The 18,014-nt window shown below is 43.3% G+C and overlaps 2 protein-coding genes across 3 annotated transcripts in view; one reads left to right on the forward strand and one right to left on the reverse strand.

Moving 5' to 3' along the window:
• CCL5 (C-C motif chemokine ligand 5) overlaps positions 1–6,182 on the reverse strand; it is a 30,201-nt gene extending 24,019 nt beyond the window's left edge. Inside the window, exons 1-2 of the mRNA XM_008063464.2 lie at positions 6,049–6,182; positions 4,433–4,544 (exon numbers count right to left, since the gene is read on the reverse strand). Of these exons, the coding sequence (XP_008061655.1) occupies positions 4,433–4,544; positions 6,049–6,124 (188 nt within the window). The 5' untranslated portion in view covers positions 6,125–6,182. The remainder of the gene's footprint in view (positions 1–4,432; positions 4,545–6,048) is intronic.
• The window catches only part of LOC103265811 (TATA-binding protein-associated factor 2N), an 82,712-nt gene extending 65,171 nt beyond the window's left edge, over positions 1–17,541 (forward strand). Inside the window, exons 16-18 of one of the 2 annotated variants that reach the window (XR_002482276.1) lie at positions 8,768–8,915; positions 9,297–9,384; positions 17,459–17,541. The gene's annotated coding sequence lies outside the window, so the exon portion shown is untranslated. Of the gene's footprint in view, positions 1–8,767; positions 8,916–9,296; positions 9,641–17,458 lie in introns of those variants that run through there. The other variant, XR_002482275.1, reaches the window with a different exon arrangement.
• Positions 17,542–18,014: the final 473 nt, after the last annotated feature.

The following is an 18,014-nucleotide window of genomic DNA, read 5'->3' on the forward strand; positions in this document are numbered from 1 at the left end:
TCCAGTCTGGGCGACAGAGTAAGACTCCAACTCAAAAATAAATAAATAAATAAATAAAAATGTATTCTATTCCTTATGTTGAAGTATTATGCTAAAATGTGTCCTGATGTGCTATGTGTGTCATTTAATTTTTTTGAAATTTAATTTATTGTAGAGATGAGAGCTCACCAAGTTGCCTGAACTGGTCTTGAACCCATGGGCTCAGACAATCTCCTCACCTCGCCCTCCCAAAGAGCTGGGATTACAGGCTTGAGCCACAGCACCTGGCCCATGTCTTTTAAACGTCTTACCATTCATTTATTCTTTAGTTTAATATTTTCATTCTTTCTATATGCATGTATCAGTGTATCTGTCAGAGTCACTAAGCTGGTGTTGCTATACTGATTCCATGCCTAACAGCATCAAAAAAATTTTTTTCAGCTTGAGCACAGTGGCTCATACCTGTAATTCCAGCAATTTGGGAGGCGGAGGCAGGAGGTTCACTGGAGGCCAAAAGTTTGAGACCAGCCTGGGAAACATAGCAACGCTCCATCTCTACGAAAAACTCAAAAATATGAGCCAGGCACAGTGGTGTGCACCTGTACTCCCAGCTACTCTGGATGCTGAGAAGAGAGGATCTCTTGAGTCCAGGAGTTTGAGACTGCAGTGAGTTATGATTTTGCTACTGCACTTCAGCCTGGGCAACAGAGCAAGACCATACCTCCAAATAATAATAATAATAATGATAATTTTCCAATTGTAGTAAAATATGTGTAACATGAATTTTACCAGCTTAACCGTTTTAAAGTGTATCCTGCACATTCTTGAGCCTAGATGTTTTCAAATAAAATGAAGGCTTAGGTTGTGTGGTAAGATTGAGGATTTCTTGATTGTTCATTGAACTCTATCATGGGTTTACTCTTAGGAAAGCTGCTTCCCCTTTCCTGAGCCTCACTCAGAGCTACGTGACCACCTCTCTTTCTCCTACTCTGGTATGCAGAGATGAGAAGGGAAGTGGTATTCTGGACTCTCATGCCTCCTAGTGTTTGTTTTCTTATTTGGGGTGGTGCAGGAGCTTCAGACACAGACCTTGCCCTCATTCAGCCAGGAGTCATACAGGAAATCCTGCCAGACTTGCTATCCTCTCTCTCTGGCTCCTTTGGCCTATGACTAGGAAGTCCACAGGCCAGGAAACCTATACCTGAGGTGAGGGTTGCTAAGTCCTCTATTTCCTTCTCCTCCTCCCTACAACACAGGATACCAAAGAACAACCCCACTCTGCCAAGTCTTTCCTCCCTTCCCCTATTTTTGGCACCCTCTACTTGTCTGAAATCGGAGTCTCACTCTGTTGCCCAGGCTGGTGTGCAGTGGTATGCTCGTAGCCATCGCAGCCTCTACCTGCTGGGCTCAGGTGATCCTTCCACCTCAGCCTTCCAAGTAGCTGGAATCACAGGCATGCACCACCATGCCTGGCTAATTTTTTTGCTTTATTGTAGAAATGAGGTCTTGCCAAGTTGCCCAGGCTCGTTTTGAACCTCTGGACTCAGGCAATCCTCTTGCCTCCGTCTCCCAAGTAACTGGGATGACAGGTGTGAGCCACTGCGTCTGGCTTCTACCTACATCTTAAAAGCAGGTTTTCTCAAAGTTGCTGTCCTTTTCTCTGTGTTTTTCCCAAGCTCTGTCCTGGGCCTGGCACACAGTTGATGCTTAATGAATGTTTATTGAATGAATAAATGAATGAATGAATTGCATTCATTTTTTAACTTTCACCTATGACTTCTGTGTATATGTAACACATTTAGATGATGATAATAGTAAGTTAACACTTATTATGCACTTACTGTGAGCCAGAGAATATTCTAAACATCTTATTATTTTCACTGTGACCCAGTGAGAGAAGTACTCTCATTACCCCATTTTGCAGATGAGAAAATTAGGGCACAGAGCAGTTAAGTGAGGGGCCTAAACTCACCAAGTGGCATTGCTGGGGTCCTAACAAAGGCAGACTAGTTCCAGAGCCAGCAATCACCAAAACTAGGCTGCAGTGCCCGCCCGCCCCACCTTTTTTTGAGTTGGAGTCTTACTCTGTTGCCCAAGCTGGAGCGCCTGTGGCATGCCCACGGCCACTCCAGCATCGACCTGCTGGGCTTTGGCAATCCTTCCGTCTCAACCTTCCAAGTAACTGGAACTACAGGCACGCGCTACCTTGCCTGGCTAATTTTTTGATTTATTGTAGAGATTTTTGATTTATTGTAGAGATTTATTGCCAAATTGCCCAGGTTATCGAACCCGTGGGCTCAAGCAATCCCCTTACCTTGGCCTCCCAAAGTGCTGGGATTACAGGCTTGAGCCACTGTGCCCGGCAGTACCTCTTTTTTTTTTTTAATTGGAAAACTCCTTCCTTCTACAAGAAAATGTCACATCTGTAGCCCCAACATCCTTTCCTCAGCTACCAACCATTCGTTCCACCATCCTCACTAGACATTTCCACAGGATTGTCTTGTTGGCACTATGGCTCTTTCCTCTTTAGACTGCTCTTTTTCAAGACTTACGGCGGTTCCACTCGTCTCCAGCCATCTGGGTTGAAACTTCAACTTCCTCTACCTTTCTCCTTTGCTCCTGACCCCAAATCACTTGCTAGAGCTTGCGAATTCCTCCTTTGAAGGTTTCTCACTCCTGTCTCTCCTTTCCTGCAGGCACTGTTCTGCCTCCAATCTACTCACGTGGATAACGATAGCCTCTTAACTGGACTCCTATTTTCTAGTCTTTCCCTGTTCCAGCTCATTTTACACCTGACAGCTCTAACACTTTTTCTGCGTTGTCCTGACCCTCAAGTCCTCTGTCTTTCCTAGCATGGAGACTACATAAACCAAATACTGGGGACATTTCCTCTGTCTGATGTACCCCTCCCATAGGCTTTTTTCTGCTGGGACAAATCTCTCCTTAAACAGCACCTTTTACAACATGCCCCCTCCAAATCCTCTTTCCTAAACTCTGAAGCTCAGTGTGTTCCCCCTATCCTCCCTTGTAATGTTGTAATATTCTTTTGCAGGTGCTATCATTACTGTGTCTGTCTTACCCTTCTTAGATTGTGAACCTTACCAGGATGGGCTGGGATGGTGGTTTTGTTAATCTCAGCCTGCCCATAAAATGTGCTCAGGGAAGGATATTTTTCTTTTGGAAAGTATTTGTTTTCAGAAATAAAATTAGTAATGCTAAATATTACCATTATCATCAGACCCAAAGTCCATCTTTGAATATCTCTAACTGCCAGTGTCATGAAAATTTTTGGATTAAAAAAAACTTCACCCTTATGTAGGAAACTTCATGAGTGCACCATTTTCACTTTTTAAGTCCCTGTCATTTTACATTTCTTAAACAACTGTCACTAACGACTTTGCTGTAGTGGAAAGAGAAGGCTCCAGAGATTCCTTCCATTCCTTACTTACTGTTAAGTCAGTGAACCTCTCTGAGTCTGAGTTTTATTAACTGAAACCTTGAGATATTTATGCACACCTCTCAGGGCTGTTATGTGAAATTTAGAGATAATGCACAAAAGACATTTGATGCACAGTAGGCACTTCCTATATAGTAGGATTATTACATTTTGTACATGTATAAATTTGTATACTATGGGTGAATATCGTTTCACTATTTCTTCTCTAATGGATAGTATTTTGTTGTTGTTTTGTTTTGAGGTGGGGTCTCACTCTGTTGCCCAGGCTGGAGTGCAGTGATGCAATCATAGCTCACTTTAACCTAGAACTCCTGGGCTCAAACAATCCTTCTGCCTCAACCTCCCAAGTAGCTAGGACTATGGGCACACATCACCACACCTGGCTAATTTTTAATTTTTTTTTTTAAAGAGACAGGGAGTCTTGCTGTATTGCCTGTACTAATCTCTAACTTCTGGCATCAAGTAATCTTCTCGTTTTAGTCTTAGCCTCTTAAAGCACTGGAATTACAGGTGTGAGCCACCACACTGCCCTCTAATGGAGAGTTTTTTGTTTGTTTTTACTTGACTGCAATTAGACTCTTGAGCTCTGACCTCTCCTTCCTAATTTCTCAGAATTTAAGGTGGGTTTGACTGGATATAGAATATGGTGGACTGTAGGTTCTTAACTGGAGAGGGATGACTGAGTCAATCTGCTCCATGCAGGGGCATTCTAGGCCATATTCAAGTAAAAGCCACACCAGTAAAGACTGGAGTGCTAGGAACCTAGTCCATCAGAATAAACAGGATCCTCCAAGGACAACTTATCCAGTCCTTCCACATTATAGCTGGGGGGACTCTGAGGCTAGAGGTGGAGAGGCCATGGCCATATGAGCAGCTGGAGGATGGGTGGGAGTGGGAAGGGCACCCTCTTAGAGGGCTCCTAGGGGAGACTGGCCCTGGGAGCAAAAGGCATTCCTTCCCGCCCCCCCTGGAGGGCTCCATGGGGCTGAGACTCACACGACTGCTGGGTTGGAGCACTTGCCACTGGTATAGAAATACTCCTTGAGGTGAGCACGGGGCAGTGGGCGGGAGATGTACGCAAAGCAGCAGGGTGTGGTGTCCGAGGCATCTGGGAGAAGCAAGAAAGGAAGGAGACCCTTTTATTCATATCTAGTGCACGCAGGGCATTGTGCTGGGTATATGATTTATCTTGAAAGGACTGTTATCCTCTGTGGCAGAAACTCAGGCTACTGAGGCTCAGAGAAGTCAAGTCGCTTGGCCACGGCTACACAGTAGCAGAGTGCAGGTTCCAATAGAAGACCGAGAGGGTCTTCCCAGCCTCTCATCCTTGAGCCAGGCTTGTGTCCTTCTGTATACATCATATCCCATTCCCCTTGGTTCTCAGGACATCCTGGGGCTCCTCCTGGCCTATCCTGGGCCCTCTGCCCTCATTCTTGCTCTTCTGTATTCAGAACTTGGTTTCTTGGACACCTAGGTTTAGGCGAAGTCTTCTAAAACTCAGGCTCCATGGCTCAGCCAGAATTTTAAGAGGGGCCTGGAGATACATATTGCATCCTGGGAGACCCAGGTTGAGCTGAAGTGAGAAAGGCTCTGAACAGAGAACTTCTTGTTGGTTAATTAGTTCAAGATGACACATCAGTTGCCACTTACCAGCAGAGAAATAGTATTTATCTTCCCAGCAAGATAGACCTGAATTTAAATATTGGTTTCCTTACTCCTAGCTGTGTGCCCTTGGGCAAGTTACTTAACCTTCTGGGCCTCTGTTTTCCCATCTGTAAGTCAAGGACAGCTACTTAAAGAGTAGTTGTATTAAATAAAATGATATATGTAAAGCAATCAGCACAATGTCTGATCCATAGTAGGCATTTAATTCGCTTATATTATCCTCTCACAAGCACTATTTTTTTTCATTTATGAAATGAGAATATGACTGTCTCAGGAGGGTTTCAGTTAAGTGTTTAGAAGTTTCTTAGAAACACTGTTGGTGACAAGGCATGCGTCAGTTGTGTTTTAAGGTCAGCTCTAGCTGCCTATGCCCTCATCAGTCCACACTTGGTGAGCACCCGCGGGGCTCAAGACCTTGAAGACACAGAAAAATTGATCAGGGGATCCCTGCCATGAAGCAGTTTAGTGGATCTATCAGAGGCAGCAGGACATCTGGGTAAACCAATACATAAGAATGTAGGCCAGGCGCAATGGCTCAAGTCTATAATCCCAGTACTTTGGGAGGCCAAGGTGAGAGGCTTGCCTGAGCCCATAGGTTTGAGACCAGCCCGGGCAAATTGGCGAGACCTCATCTCTACAATAAATCAAGAAATTAGCCAGGTGTGGTAGTGCTCGCCTGTAGTTCTGGCTACTTGGAAGGCTGAGGCAGAAGAATCTCCTAAGCCCAGTAGGTTGAGGCTGTGAGCGTGCCATTGCACTCCAGCCTGGGCGATGGAGTGAGACTCCAACTCAAAAAAAAAAAAAAAAAAGAATATAAAAGTGGGGTTCAGACAGGAAACATGCTACAGTTGAAAAGTGGGCAAAGTCTGGGCCAACTATTGGAATGGGGTGGACATTCTAGCAAAGGGTCCGACTCCACCACTGTGGTGATCAGGACGTGAACTTACATGGGGAGGCAGATGCAGGAGCGTAGAAGGCAGCAGCAGTGAGGACCACTGTGAGGGCAGCCGCAGAGACCTTCATGGTGCCTTTGGGCAGAGTCTGTGAGAGCCACGTGCTGTCTCAGGATCTTCTGCAGGACTCTGGACTGGCCCTTTATAGGGAACTAAGGCCAGTAGAGAGGCGCCCCCCCAAGAGGAGTTTCCACAATTGCAGCCAAGCACCGGCTGGTAGCAGTGAAATTGCACAAAACGGAAACGAAAACCGAAATAGCCTCCAGAAATATGAATCTCTCTCTCTCCCTCTCCTCCTTACTGCCCTCCCATCTAGAGTGAGCTCATCAGTTTCCCCCCTGCCTAAGCACTGGTGGAAAATCTTTCTGCTGACATCCTTAGCTTTAATTTCTAGGGCAGGAGTCTTCCCCAGAGAGCAGGACCCTGCTTCCTTGAGGGCAAGGAGAGGCGGTTAGGGCAGGATTAGAAGTCACTAGGGTTTTTATTTGGTTGCCTTCCAAGTTTCTGCTCATTCATTACAGATCTTACCTCCCTTCTCTCATCTATGAATGGATGTTATTTGTAACATATTTTATTGAGGCGAGTCCTCTGGATATATAGTCCACAAATGAGGTAAGAACATGCATATCATAATTGTGGCAGTGGAGCTGAGTCCTTGAGGACCTTTTCACCAGATATAAATTGAATGATTCCTCTTGCAGAAGTTTCTTGTTTTATTTATGTGGTTTTTTTTTGTTTTTTTTTGTTTTAGCGACAGTGGCTCATCATGTTGCCCAGGCTGATCTGGAAGCCATAGGCTCAGGCAATCCTCTCACTTCCGTCTTCCAAAGTGCTGGGGTTACAGGCGTGAGCCACCAATCTGAGCCCAAGTTTCTTGTTTTCATCATGCCACTGTTGACTTGCTAAGTAATCTTTGGGAAAATGGCTTATTGTCTTTAAAGTGAGATAACAGGTTACAAGCTTGGGGGGGGAGAATATGAATCTTACAGCATGAGCTACCTTCAATAGCTACCATTTACTGAGGGCTTATCTGTGCCAACCACTGTTCTACTGGCTTAGCATGTGTCACCTTGTTTACTATTATTATCCCCACTGTATGAATGAAGAAACTCAATACATTCTGGCATCCCATCTCATTTTTCAATTCTTCTTGGGCCCAAAATTTACAGAATATGAAAGCTTCAAAGGACTTTATGAATCATTTTTTTCCACATTCTTTAGTCACAGAGAAGGAAACCAGGGCCCAGTGAGTAGGATTTATTTCCTGAGTACACAGCAAATAAATGACAAAGTTGGGATCAGAATCCAGTTTCCCTGGCTCCCACTTCAGTGCTCTGGGCATTAAATACTACTCAACATTAAAGGGTTCAGGGCTGGAGGCATTCTTGAAGCTGAACCTATGTGGAACTCCTGGATTGGAGCTGGGGTCCTTTCTCCATTCCAAAGAATTGGATAGAGTAAATTTTCATCAGTTCCTGTTTGGGTAGTTCAGAATTAACAATTTGACCTGGGTTAGGCTGAAATTGGCTTCTGAATTATCTAAGAGAAAAGTGCTTATTGACAGTGACAAAAGCAAACAAATTTTTAAAAATATAACCCTATACTGAGAACATTTCCTGTTAGCTGCTATCACATATGTAACTTGGTGTCTGAGGGTGACACAATCACCCAGAATGGGAAGACCTTGTCATATTTCTTTCTCATGATGACTTTGAGGCAGAGTGGTTGTTATTCTCATTTTACAAAGGAGGAAATTGAGCCTCAGAAGAGGTAATTAACGTCCTCAAGGCCACATAGCTGATAAGTGGGATTTGAACCCAGGTGTTTCTGATGACTGTGCTCAAGCTCTTTCTGTGACACACTAGTAAGGCAGTTAACAGTTACCGAGGTCTTTTCAGGTGTCGGGTGCTATTTTGTGCTCTTTTTTTTTTTTGGTAAGCATCTTATTCTCTCCTTAAAATTCATTACTCAATTAGCAGTAGAAACATAATTTTAAAAAGCATGGCCATCTCATACAGAAACAAATTGCAAGCACTTTAGAAATATTCATCTATTTAAACAAAAATGATCTACCAATTATTTCCTTCACAAAGCCCCTTGTGGTCTAACTTAAGTTACGAAACATGTGGGGGGCTGTGGCAAAGGAGGTCGTTAAGAGAAGGGACTTTCTCCTGTTCATTAGCCAGGTTTGGACAAGTCACTTCATCTCTCTGGTCTGTTTCCTCAGCTATAAATCCATGAGAATAACAACAGCCCCTCATACAGCTATTGAGACAAATGTTCTCATGCTTGAAAAGCTCTTAATACAATGCGTGGCATATATTGAGTACTTAATAACATTTGCTATAATTATCATGTTATCATTAAGAGTTAGATGACAGTTCCTTTAAGGATAGTCTATATTTTATACTTTTCAGCAATCTAAACTAGATGCCCAGTTAATATATACTAATGAACTTAATAACAACAAAAATATTTATTTACTTATTTCAAAAAGTTGTGTTTTTTAAAAACAGACAAGTCATTTGAGACTTAGGCAAAGTGACTAGCTTAAGGTCACAGCCTACAGTGGTAGAATTCAACATTGAACCCATGTCTGTCTGGGTTCATGGACTTTCTACATTTCATTGTTTCTAGAGAAATCTTGACACTCCTGCCAAGGCTCAGATTTTTACCCTGTGAGCTCTATTTCTGTTTTCTTTCTTGATCTCAGTTTCCCTCTTTAAGGAAGAAAGGAAAGTATTTTCCTGGGTACCAGATATGGTGACTTGGGACAGTAGCTGAGGACTGAGCTGAGGAAATCCACAGACAGGACCAACGTGCTCCTCATCTATAAATCTCAGTGAATCCACCATGTGTGTGTATGTATGTCTGTGTATAAGTGGTGGGGACTGGGACGGGGATGGTGGGAGGGTAGGATGATGGGGTTGTTAAGCGAGAATAGGCAATGGGAATGTCTGGACCATTTTTTTTCCCTTTTGGTGGTTCCAATGGATTGTGGGAAGCAGAGGTGGAAGAATAATTTAATTTTTATTTCATTTCTGCAACTCACTTCCTCCTGTGCAAAATCAGGGTTCAGACTTGATGGGCTATCTTTTAGTTATTCTCTGGCTCTAATGTACTGATTCCATGAGCAAATTAGAGAGCTCGGGTCAACAGTATGATACCTGGTACAGGGTGAGTGTTCAACAGATGGCAAATATCATTATTATTCACCCAGCACTTTATTTTCTGATCACTAGGAACTCCTTCCTGTGTGACCCACTGCATTGGTGGTTGAAAGGATGAAGGGAAGTAATGACTGTGGACGTGCTGAGGAGACTGTTAAAGGTGAAGTACAACATCATGGAGCTGTCTCTGCCCTCCTTGTCCCTCCAGTGTGCATAGTCTACACTGCTCAGTCATTACTTATACACTCTACAGATTTTACTGAGAATTGTTGTGAGCCCTGTGAAAGCATCCTGTTCTAGGCACTGCAGACACAATAGCAAGTAAAGCAGGCAAAGACTTGCCATTGGAGCTTGTTTGGGTGTGGGATTAGGGTGAAGTGGGAGAAGGAGGTAGACAATAAACAAATTCACACTTCTTTATTGTGCCTCATCTTTTCACTGATCTTGTTTTAACTTCAGGAACACAGTGACAATGTCCTATGCTTTTTTCTTTTCTGTTTATTTGTATTCTCCCCCTGGTTTCCAATACACATCTTGGACATGATGCTAAATCGAGGCTGATTTAGTCTAATAACTTCTTGTAACATCTTGATTAAGTGCATGGGCTTTCTAGAGTCATAATTCTAGTTTCAAAATTCAGTTCTATACTTATTTATTTACTTTAATAAAAATCATGTATATTTAAGGTGTATGACATGATGTTTTGATATACATACAAGGGGGCACCCACATAAACCGGAATTTATTTATTTAAAAAATTGCGTATTTATTCTTATGTGTTTAAACTTCGGTCACCTTCAGGGTACTCTCTGATGCAATATACCCGTTGAGACACTTTTTCCACTGCTCAAAACATTTTTGAACTTGTCAATTTTGATGTCTTTTATTACCTATCCCGTTTTTTGTTTCACCTCTTCCACTTTGGCAAAATGTTTCCCTTTGCGGACTTTTTTCATCTGGGGAAACAAAAAATAGTTGCTCAGGGCAAGAGCAGGAAAATAGGAAGAGTGGGGCAAGAGGTCATGCCATTTTTAGTGAAAAACTGCTGAACACTCAGCATGATGTGGACAGGTTGTTCATATAAATCACCCATTATGAATTGGGCAAATGCATTTATTACAAGACTCTCCAAAAAACAATTCACTAAAGCCGAACACAGTCTCATAACAATGCTAGCTGGTACACTGATGTCAGTGGGTTCCTGGAACACTTACTTAGCAAGGAAAGCCTGTACTACAAGGGGCTCGTCCTCCAAAAGATAATTCCATTTTTTTGTTTCTTGGTTTTTTTTGGTACTCCCTGGCATACATAGCGAAATTATTATTACAGTTAAATAAATTAACATATCACACAACTGCTCATGTAATTACGTTTTTTTTTGTATGTGTGGTGAGAACACTGAAAATCTCCTCTTTAGCAAGTTTTTAGTATACAGTACAGTACTATTAACCATATAGTAGTCCCTCCTTATCTGAGGAAGTTTCAGTTACCTGTGGTCAATCATGGTCTGAAAATATTAAGTGGAAAATTTCAGAAATAAACATTCACATAATTTTTATTATAGTATATTGTTATACTTGTTTTATTTTGTTATTATTGTTGTTAATCTCTTACTCTGCCTAATTTATAGTCTAAACTTTATCATAGGTATTTATTGAAAAAACATGGTATATATTACAGTGTTTGGTACCATCAGTGATTTCAGACCTCCACAGTGGGTCTTGGAACATAACCCCCATGGGTAAGAGGGGAATGCTTTAGTTCTTGTGCTGTGCATTAGATCCAACATAACTGCAACGTTGTGCCCTTTGACCAATATCTCTCCTTTCCCCCCACGTCCCCACTGTTGATAACCACAGTTCTATTCTTTGCTTCCACATATGTTACTTTTTTAGATTCCACATGTAAGTGAGATCATGCAGTATTTTTCTTTCTGTGTCTGGCTTGCTATTATTTATTAATGATGACTTTGAGCACGTTGCTTACTTTCTCCAGACCTAAGTTTCCTTATCTGTAAAGTAAGAGATTGGACCCAAACTCTTTAGGTAATGGAGCCATTTATGAATCTGATGAAAACTGTGTACATTCCACCAATATGTAGAGATCTAGACAGACAGACATATGTAATTTTGCTTGTAAGGGGTTTGTAGACCCTGCAGGCCCACTGATGGGCCTCTCAAGTCTGTAGGGCTGGCTCTTACCAGTCCTTGCACCTCTGGCACCCCACTTCCTAGCTAGAGCCAGGCACACATCCTCTCCAGCCTAGCACAGTCTCTCTTTTCCTCTCCCTACCTGGCCCAATCTTGTTTTTTTCTCTTTGGCTCTTTTTCTAAGCTAAGTTGGCTGCCAGCCAAGTCTCATGCTGTGATGTTAGGAAACCAAATGCAGACAGAGAAAGTGAAACCTTACTCCATCTGGATTACAAAACTTTGATTAGACATGGAGATCCCCCCATAACTATGTGGGGAACAGCTCTGGCCATTCTGGCTGCTCTTAAAAGTTGTCTAAAGCAGGGAAATTCCACCCATCCTCTAGGAATCTAACCTCCCAAGAGAAGCCTGAGGCAGTTATTTTCTCCTGACATGGCTTAATTTTCTTCATCTGTAAATTGGAGAGTTGCTTCCTGGTTGCTTCCCATCCAAGACAGTGAGCAGTTGCTTCACTTCTCTTTGTTTCTGTAGGACCCTACTTGGGGTAGGTGCTTCACTGATGCTGTTTGGAGGATCTGCTGCAGGTAGGTAGCTGCAGATCCTCCAGGTAGCTGAGGCCCCCCCAGCAGGTTCAGGGATCCCAGGTGGATCCGAACCCCATCCAGGACTTTTCCACTGCATTCTGCCCTTGTTTTTTGGTCAGTTATGGTTTGTCCTTTGTGTAATTCTATTCTGTTCCTTTCCCCCCTTCTCTTTCCTTCCTTTCTTTGCCTGTCACCTAATACACATTGCAGTATGTCAAGGTACTAACTTTGACAACTGCTTTCACAGTCACAACCATATTTAGGCAAAGGGTTGCAGCTTGGCCTCCCTCACTCTTCTCGCCTTCACCACACAGGACAGTGGCTGTGCACAGCCACTTGTTTACTGCAGCTGGAGACCACATGTGGTGTGTTTGTTATCAGAGCCTGTGCTCACCCATCTCTGGTTACTGGAGGAGCCTACCACAAGGTATCTTGGGGTTGGGTGACTGTAGGAGCAATGCCCACAGAGAAGTGTCAATTCTTCCAAAATTGCTAGGTGACAGATAACTTTGAGCTTTACTCCTGGTATTTCAGAGTCTGCTTTTTTGTTGCTATTTTCCCCTGCATGATTGTTACTGGCTTCGCCTCTCTTTGTGCATACTCCTTCACACAGTTCCCTATCTCCTACTCTTCAGGAACTCTTATTGCTGGAACATTGCCCCCTCCTCCCCACATCCTGTCCCCAGTCCCAGCAGAAAGCCTGGTGAAGCAGGACAAACTTGGGTTGAAATCAGACAGTACATACTTTCTGTGTGTCTTTTTATTTTATTTTTAGAGACAAGGTCTCTATCACCCAGGCCAAAGTATGGTGGCACAACGATAGCTCATTGTAATTCAAACTCCTAGGCTTAAACGATCCTCCCACCTTAGCCTCCTGAGTAGTTGGAACTACAAGCACACACCACAAGGCCCAGCTGATTTAAAAATTTTTTTTGTAGAGATGGAGTCTCATGATATTGTCCAGGCTGTCTCCAAGTCCTGACCTCAAGCCATCTTCCCACCTCAGCTTCCCAAAACACTGGGATTACAAGTGTAATTAATCCACTGTGCCCAGCCCTTTCTGTTGTATGTCTTTGGACAAATTATTAACTATTCTTCATCTTGGTTTCCTTTCTGGAAATGAGGGCTAAGAATACCTAGCTCCTATGATGCTTCAGAGGATTAAATGAGACAGTGAATTTCCTGACATCATTTCTGGCACAAAGTAGATGCTTGGAAAACAGTTCCTTCCTTTCCTTTCCTCAAATGTCCAGGAGGCCAGCATTTCTTCCATCAATGCCTTTTCCTTCCCTGTAGAGGAGTTCGTCGCAACTAAGATTTAGGAGGCATGGGGGTGGGGAAGGGGAAGTTGATGGTGATTTTCCGTTAGCTGTCAGGCACCGTGCTAGACACTGTAGGCATTATGTCACTTATTAGGAAGAAACACATAAAAAAAATGGTGGTGACCTAGACCTGCACCAAGCTCTCCCACTCAGACACTCAGCCCCATGTTGCCCTTCACTGTCTCTCAGAGTCTGGCCAAGAAGTGAGACATGGTCCTTCCTCTTCCCTTCCTGGCTGTCTCTGCAGGTCAGCACACGGACACTTTTTCAAAGAGTTTCAAGGACCATAAAGGAAGTGACAAAAGTTTCAGAACTCACAGGATTCTGTGGTTATGATCTGTCTTCTGTTCCTTTTTTGAACTAGTCCTGGGAAACCCCTTGGCTTCTTACCATTGCTTCTGTTCAGGGATGGAGGTACCTGTCTTTTGCTTTTCCACTATGCTGCTTCCCCTGCAGAGAATTCTAGCTAGAACATTAGGGACCTTAGAACCTTACTAGTCATTTTGGTTTTTGCGAACCTCTAGTTTGCACAAGGAAGTCCCCTTGGGGAATTTCCTCAAATTACTCTTTGGAAATTCTGCACCTTAGTCATTCCTTCTAGTGTCAGTTTTAGGTGGGGAAAAGAGCAAAGGACTGGGAAATAGGAGACCTGAGTTCTAGTCCCAGTTCTAGTTGTTAGATTTTGATAAGCCAATTGCTCTTTGTGGGTCTCAGTCTCCTCATCTGTGAAATGAAGGTCTGACAATATTATTTCGGAGACCCCTTCCTTCTCAGTTAAAAGTAGAGGGTTTCTAGTGTATTAGTATGAGTTTTGGGGGTAGGTGTCCCATTGCCCCCCAAGTCGGTTCACATTACTCCTCTCTGGTAAAGCCTGAGGGATTGTCATTCCTTCTTTCCCTCTCATCCTTCCAAGGCTTGGGACTCACTTTACCACTTACCTCATGGACTTCTTCTACAAGCAGTACTACGCTCCTCCATTTACCCACTGTGCTACCCTTCCATGTCCTTACTTTTTCCTTCACTCCGAGTCCTCCACTTGTCCATTCAGTTGTCTCCTAATTCACCACTATATCTTGTGTCTGTTAAAATTCTTTGTTCCGGCCAGGCACGATGGCGCAAGTTTATAATCCCAGCACTTTGGGAGGCTGAGGCAAGAGGATTGCCTGAGCTCAGGGGTTCCAGACAAGCCTGGGCAACTTGACAAGACCTTGTCTCTACAATAAATCAAAAAATAAACCAGGCGTTGTAGCCACATGCACCTGTAGTTCCAGCTACTTGGAAGGCTGAGGCAGAAGGATCGCCTGAGCCCAGCAGGTTGAGCGTGTGGTGGCCATGAGCATGCCACTGCACTCCAGTCTGGACAACAGAGTGAGACTCCAACTCAAAAAAAAACAAACTTTGTTCCTAAGTGGAGAAAATGGCCAACTGGGAGTATAGGGAAAAAAACCCTACACTCAACATGTTTTTTTTCCCTCTGCTTTCACACCATAACAATCCACACAGAAGACTTCTCTGACCAGATATGTGGCGCTTTCTTCCCACACACCAAGCAAGCATTTCCGCAGTGGACACTCAGTTAATTCAAAACCACAGATTGAGGGCTTGGTCCCACAAGACTGACCTCTTTTTCTTATGAGTTGCAAGTCTGGGGCTCCAGAATGTCTGACCAACTGCCTTCAAGTTGGGGTTACCACGAACCCCTCTTTGGGTTTGTTTAATTGCAAGAATGGCTGACAGATCTCAGGAAAACATGTTTATTAATTTGGGTTTGTTTAATTTGCTAGAATGGCTCATAGACCTCAGGAAAACATGTTTTTTGATTTATTAAAAAGGATTTTTTTTAATTGAATTTTAATTTTTAGAAATAGGGTCTTACTTTATCACCCAGACTGGAGCACAGTGACGTGATCATAGCTCACTGAAATCTCTAACTCTTGGGATCAAGTGATTTTCCTGAGTAGCTGGGACCATAGGCACACACCACCACACCCAGCTAATTTTTGTTTTATATATATACACACACACACACACACACACACCCAGCTAATTTTTGTTTTATATATATATATATATATACACAATACTAACTTAATCAGGAAGGTAATGTACTGGTTGTTGAGTATATCATAGAATGTGTAAGATACTGGAGAACCTGGCTTGGAAAAGGGACAAGTGAGAAACCAGAAAAACTCTGGGTGTTTCAGCAGGAGTAACTACTTGACAGTTTCATCAGGATACTGAACCTGTAATCCCGCGCTTTGGGAGGCTGAGGTGAGTGGATTGCCTGAGCCCGCGGGTTCGAGACCCGCCTGGGCAACTTGGCGAGACCTCATCTCTACAATAAATCAAAAAATTAGCCGAGCGTGGTAGCGCGCGCCTGTAGTTCCAGCTACTTGGAAGGCTGAGGCGGAAGGATCGCCGGAGCCCAGCGGGTCGAGACTGCGGTGGCTGGGAGTGGCCACCGCACTCCAGTCTGGGCTAGAGTGGGACTCCAACTCAAAAAAAAAGAAAAGAAAAGAAATAAATGTAGTCCAGCTGATTTCCTGTCCTCATCTCATATTACTATGTATTCACAGTCATAAGAGAGGGAGTATGACCAGCCAAACTTGTGTTGTTTGCTTGCTTCTTTGCTGTGAGTAGATAGAGCACCTGATTTGTAATACCACTGAGACTGTATACCCTAGGCAGAAAAAGGTAATTCCACAAAAGGATATCAAGGTGACATTTGGAAGGGAAAATGGATACTAGTAGAAAAATCAAAAGAAGAAAAATAAGCCAACAAATGAGCCAATACTCAACCCACCAGTAGCCCACTCATCCATCCACCCATTCATCCATCCACTCATCCATCCATCCATTCATTCATTCTCTCAGGCAACCAAACAACATACCTTTATTGAGTATCCATCATGTTTCAGACACCATGACAGGCATGTGCATGCAGTTCCACGCTACCAATCAGAAACATCCAAGAGTCTCTTCACAAAGGACTCACCTATGGAGCTGAAAGAAAGATGAGGATACAGGGAAAGGAATTCATATATGTTAAATACTGGAGGGTTCAGAGCAACATTTCTAGGAACACAATGGCATTCTGGATGTGAAGATATAGATGGTTTTTGTGAATGTATCATACTGTCAGGAAACTGCTTAACTTGGGACAGATCCCATGGCCAGGAGCAGGCACCAGAGACCATGTGTCTGCTTCTGGTCTCTGCTTCTCTCTAGAATTGGGCAAGTCATACCCTCCTTTTCTTTGCTATAAAATGGCAAGAATACATTTAAGAATCCCTCCCTGTCTTGTCTAACTCAGAGAACTGCTGTGGAGGTGAAATGAGTTAATGTATGTGAAGGAACTTTCCAAGTACAAAGAACAAGAACTGTGGTTACCACCCAGAGGGGCTGATGATAGCACCCATGTGCTACTTTGACTTCTTTCACACCCTCACTGCCCACTACCCAGTAGTAATCATGAAGAGGTTCTGTTGGTGTTTCAGTTCCTTAGGCAGATAGATGAATGTCCAAGGTAATCACTTCTACCCACCTCAGAGAAGTGGATGGTCACCACTCTATGGGTCTCAAGTAGCCTGGAAATAGCAGCTGGGTGAGTGTGTATGTGTGGGACTGGTTCTGGTTTTTCATTTCTTGTGTATGGGAGTGAAGTGACCAGGGGAAGTTCTGTACTATGTGGGAGGCCTGTTTTCAGCTCACAATAGTAAGAAGCTAGGTTCTCCAACTTGGAGCCAAGTCAATACAGGAGACCACAGCTTGAGGTCAAAAGATGAAGCATATATTATCTGGAGGAATTAGCCCTGGACTTTCAGAGTTCCAGACCGTGACCCTTGGTGAGGAATGTCAGCTCTCTAAATCTCAGTTTTTTCATCTGTGAAATGGGTGGCTTGCCTATAAGGAATAGCCTGTTGGTGGTGCTGTCTCATTTTCACTTGTACTCGGATGAATTTCCGAGCCAGGGACAGACATGCCTTTCTTCCCCTCAGCTAGTCTCCTCCAGCTAAAGGTCTTTTCCACATATAAAGAGCACTCCCTTGGCTGACTTTCACTGTTGGTGGGCTATACCTTGCCCTCTATGGAATTGGGCACAATCTATTACAATTTTCAAAGTTCATGTTGGTATTTAATAAGGCCTAGTAATTCTACTCTTGGAATTTGTTTTATAGATGTATTCACATATATACAACTCAATATTCATGGCTTGTGATAATGAAGACTGAAGTTCATCAATAAAGGACTGATGAAATAATTCTGGCACTTCTGAAGAATGGAATGTCAGACAGTTACTGAAAAGAATGAGCAGCTCCCTAAAGGCAGATATGGAATGTTCTCAAGATGCACTAGGTGAAAGAAGCAAGGGGAATAGAATGGCTTATATATTATACTACAACATGTGTGGATAAAAGTAAAAAGAGAGAGACTCATTTATACTTGTAGATGCTTTTGGAGACCGAATAAGAAACTGTTAGAAAAGGTGAGGGGAGGGAGGCCTGAGGAACACTGGGAGGAGAGAGACCTCCTTTTCCATATATACTGCTTTGTACCTTTAGAATTTTGTATAATGTGCATATCTGATCTATTCATAAAAAGTCATCTGACAGGGGGATGCCCGGGTGTTGGAGGGAGAATTCCAGTGTAATTTCAGTCCCAGTCTTAGAGAATCTTTTCCTCTGAGACAAGTGAGAGCTTGAGGTCCTCTGGAGCAGAGGTTCTCTGAGGTGG

The sequence above is a fragment of the Carlito syrichta genome, unplaced genomic scaffold (assembly GCF_000164805.1).
Source record: "Carlito syrichta isolate Samal-C Ts95f unplaced genomic scaffold, Tarsius_syrichta-2.0.1 Scaffold306854, whole genome shotgun sequence".
NCBI classification, from domain to species: Eukaryota; Metazoa; Chordata; class Mammalia; order Primates; family Tarsiidae; genus Carlito; species Carlito syrichta.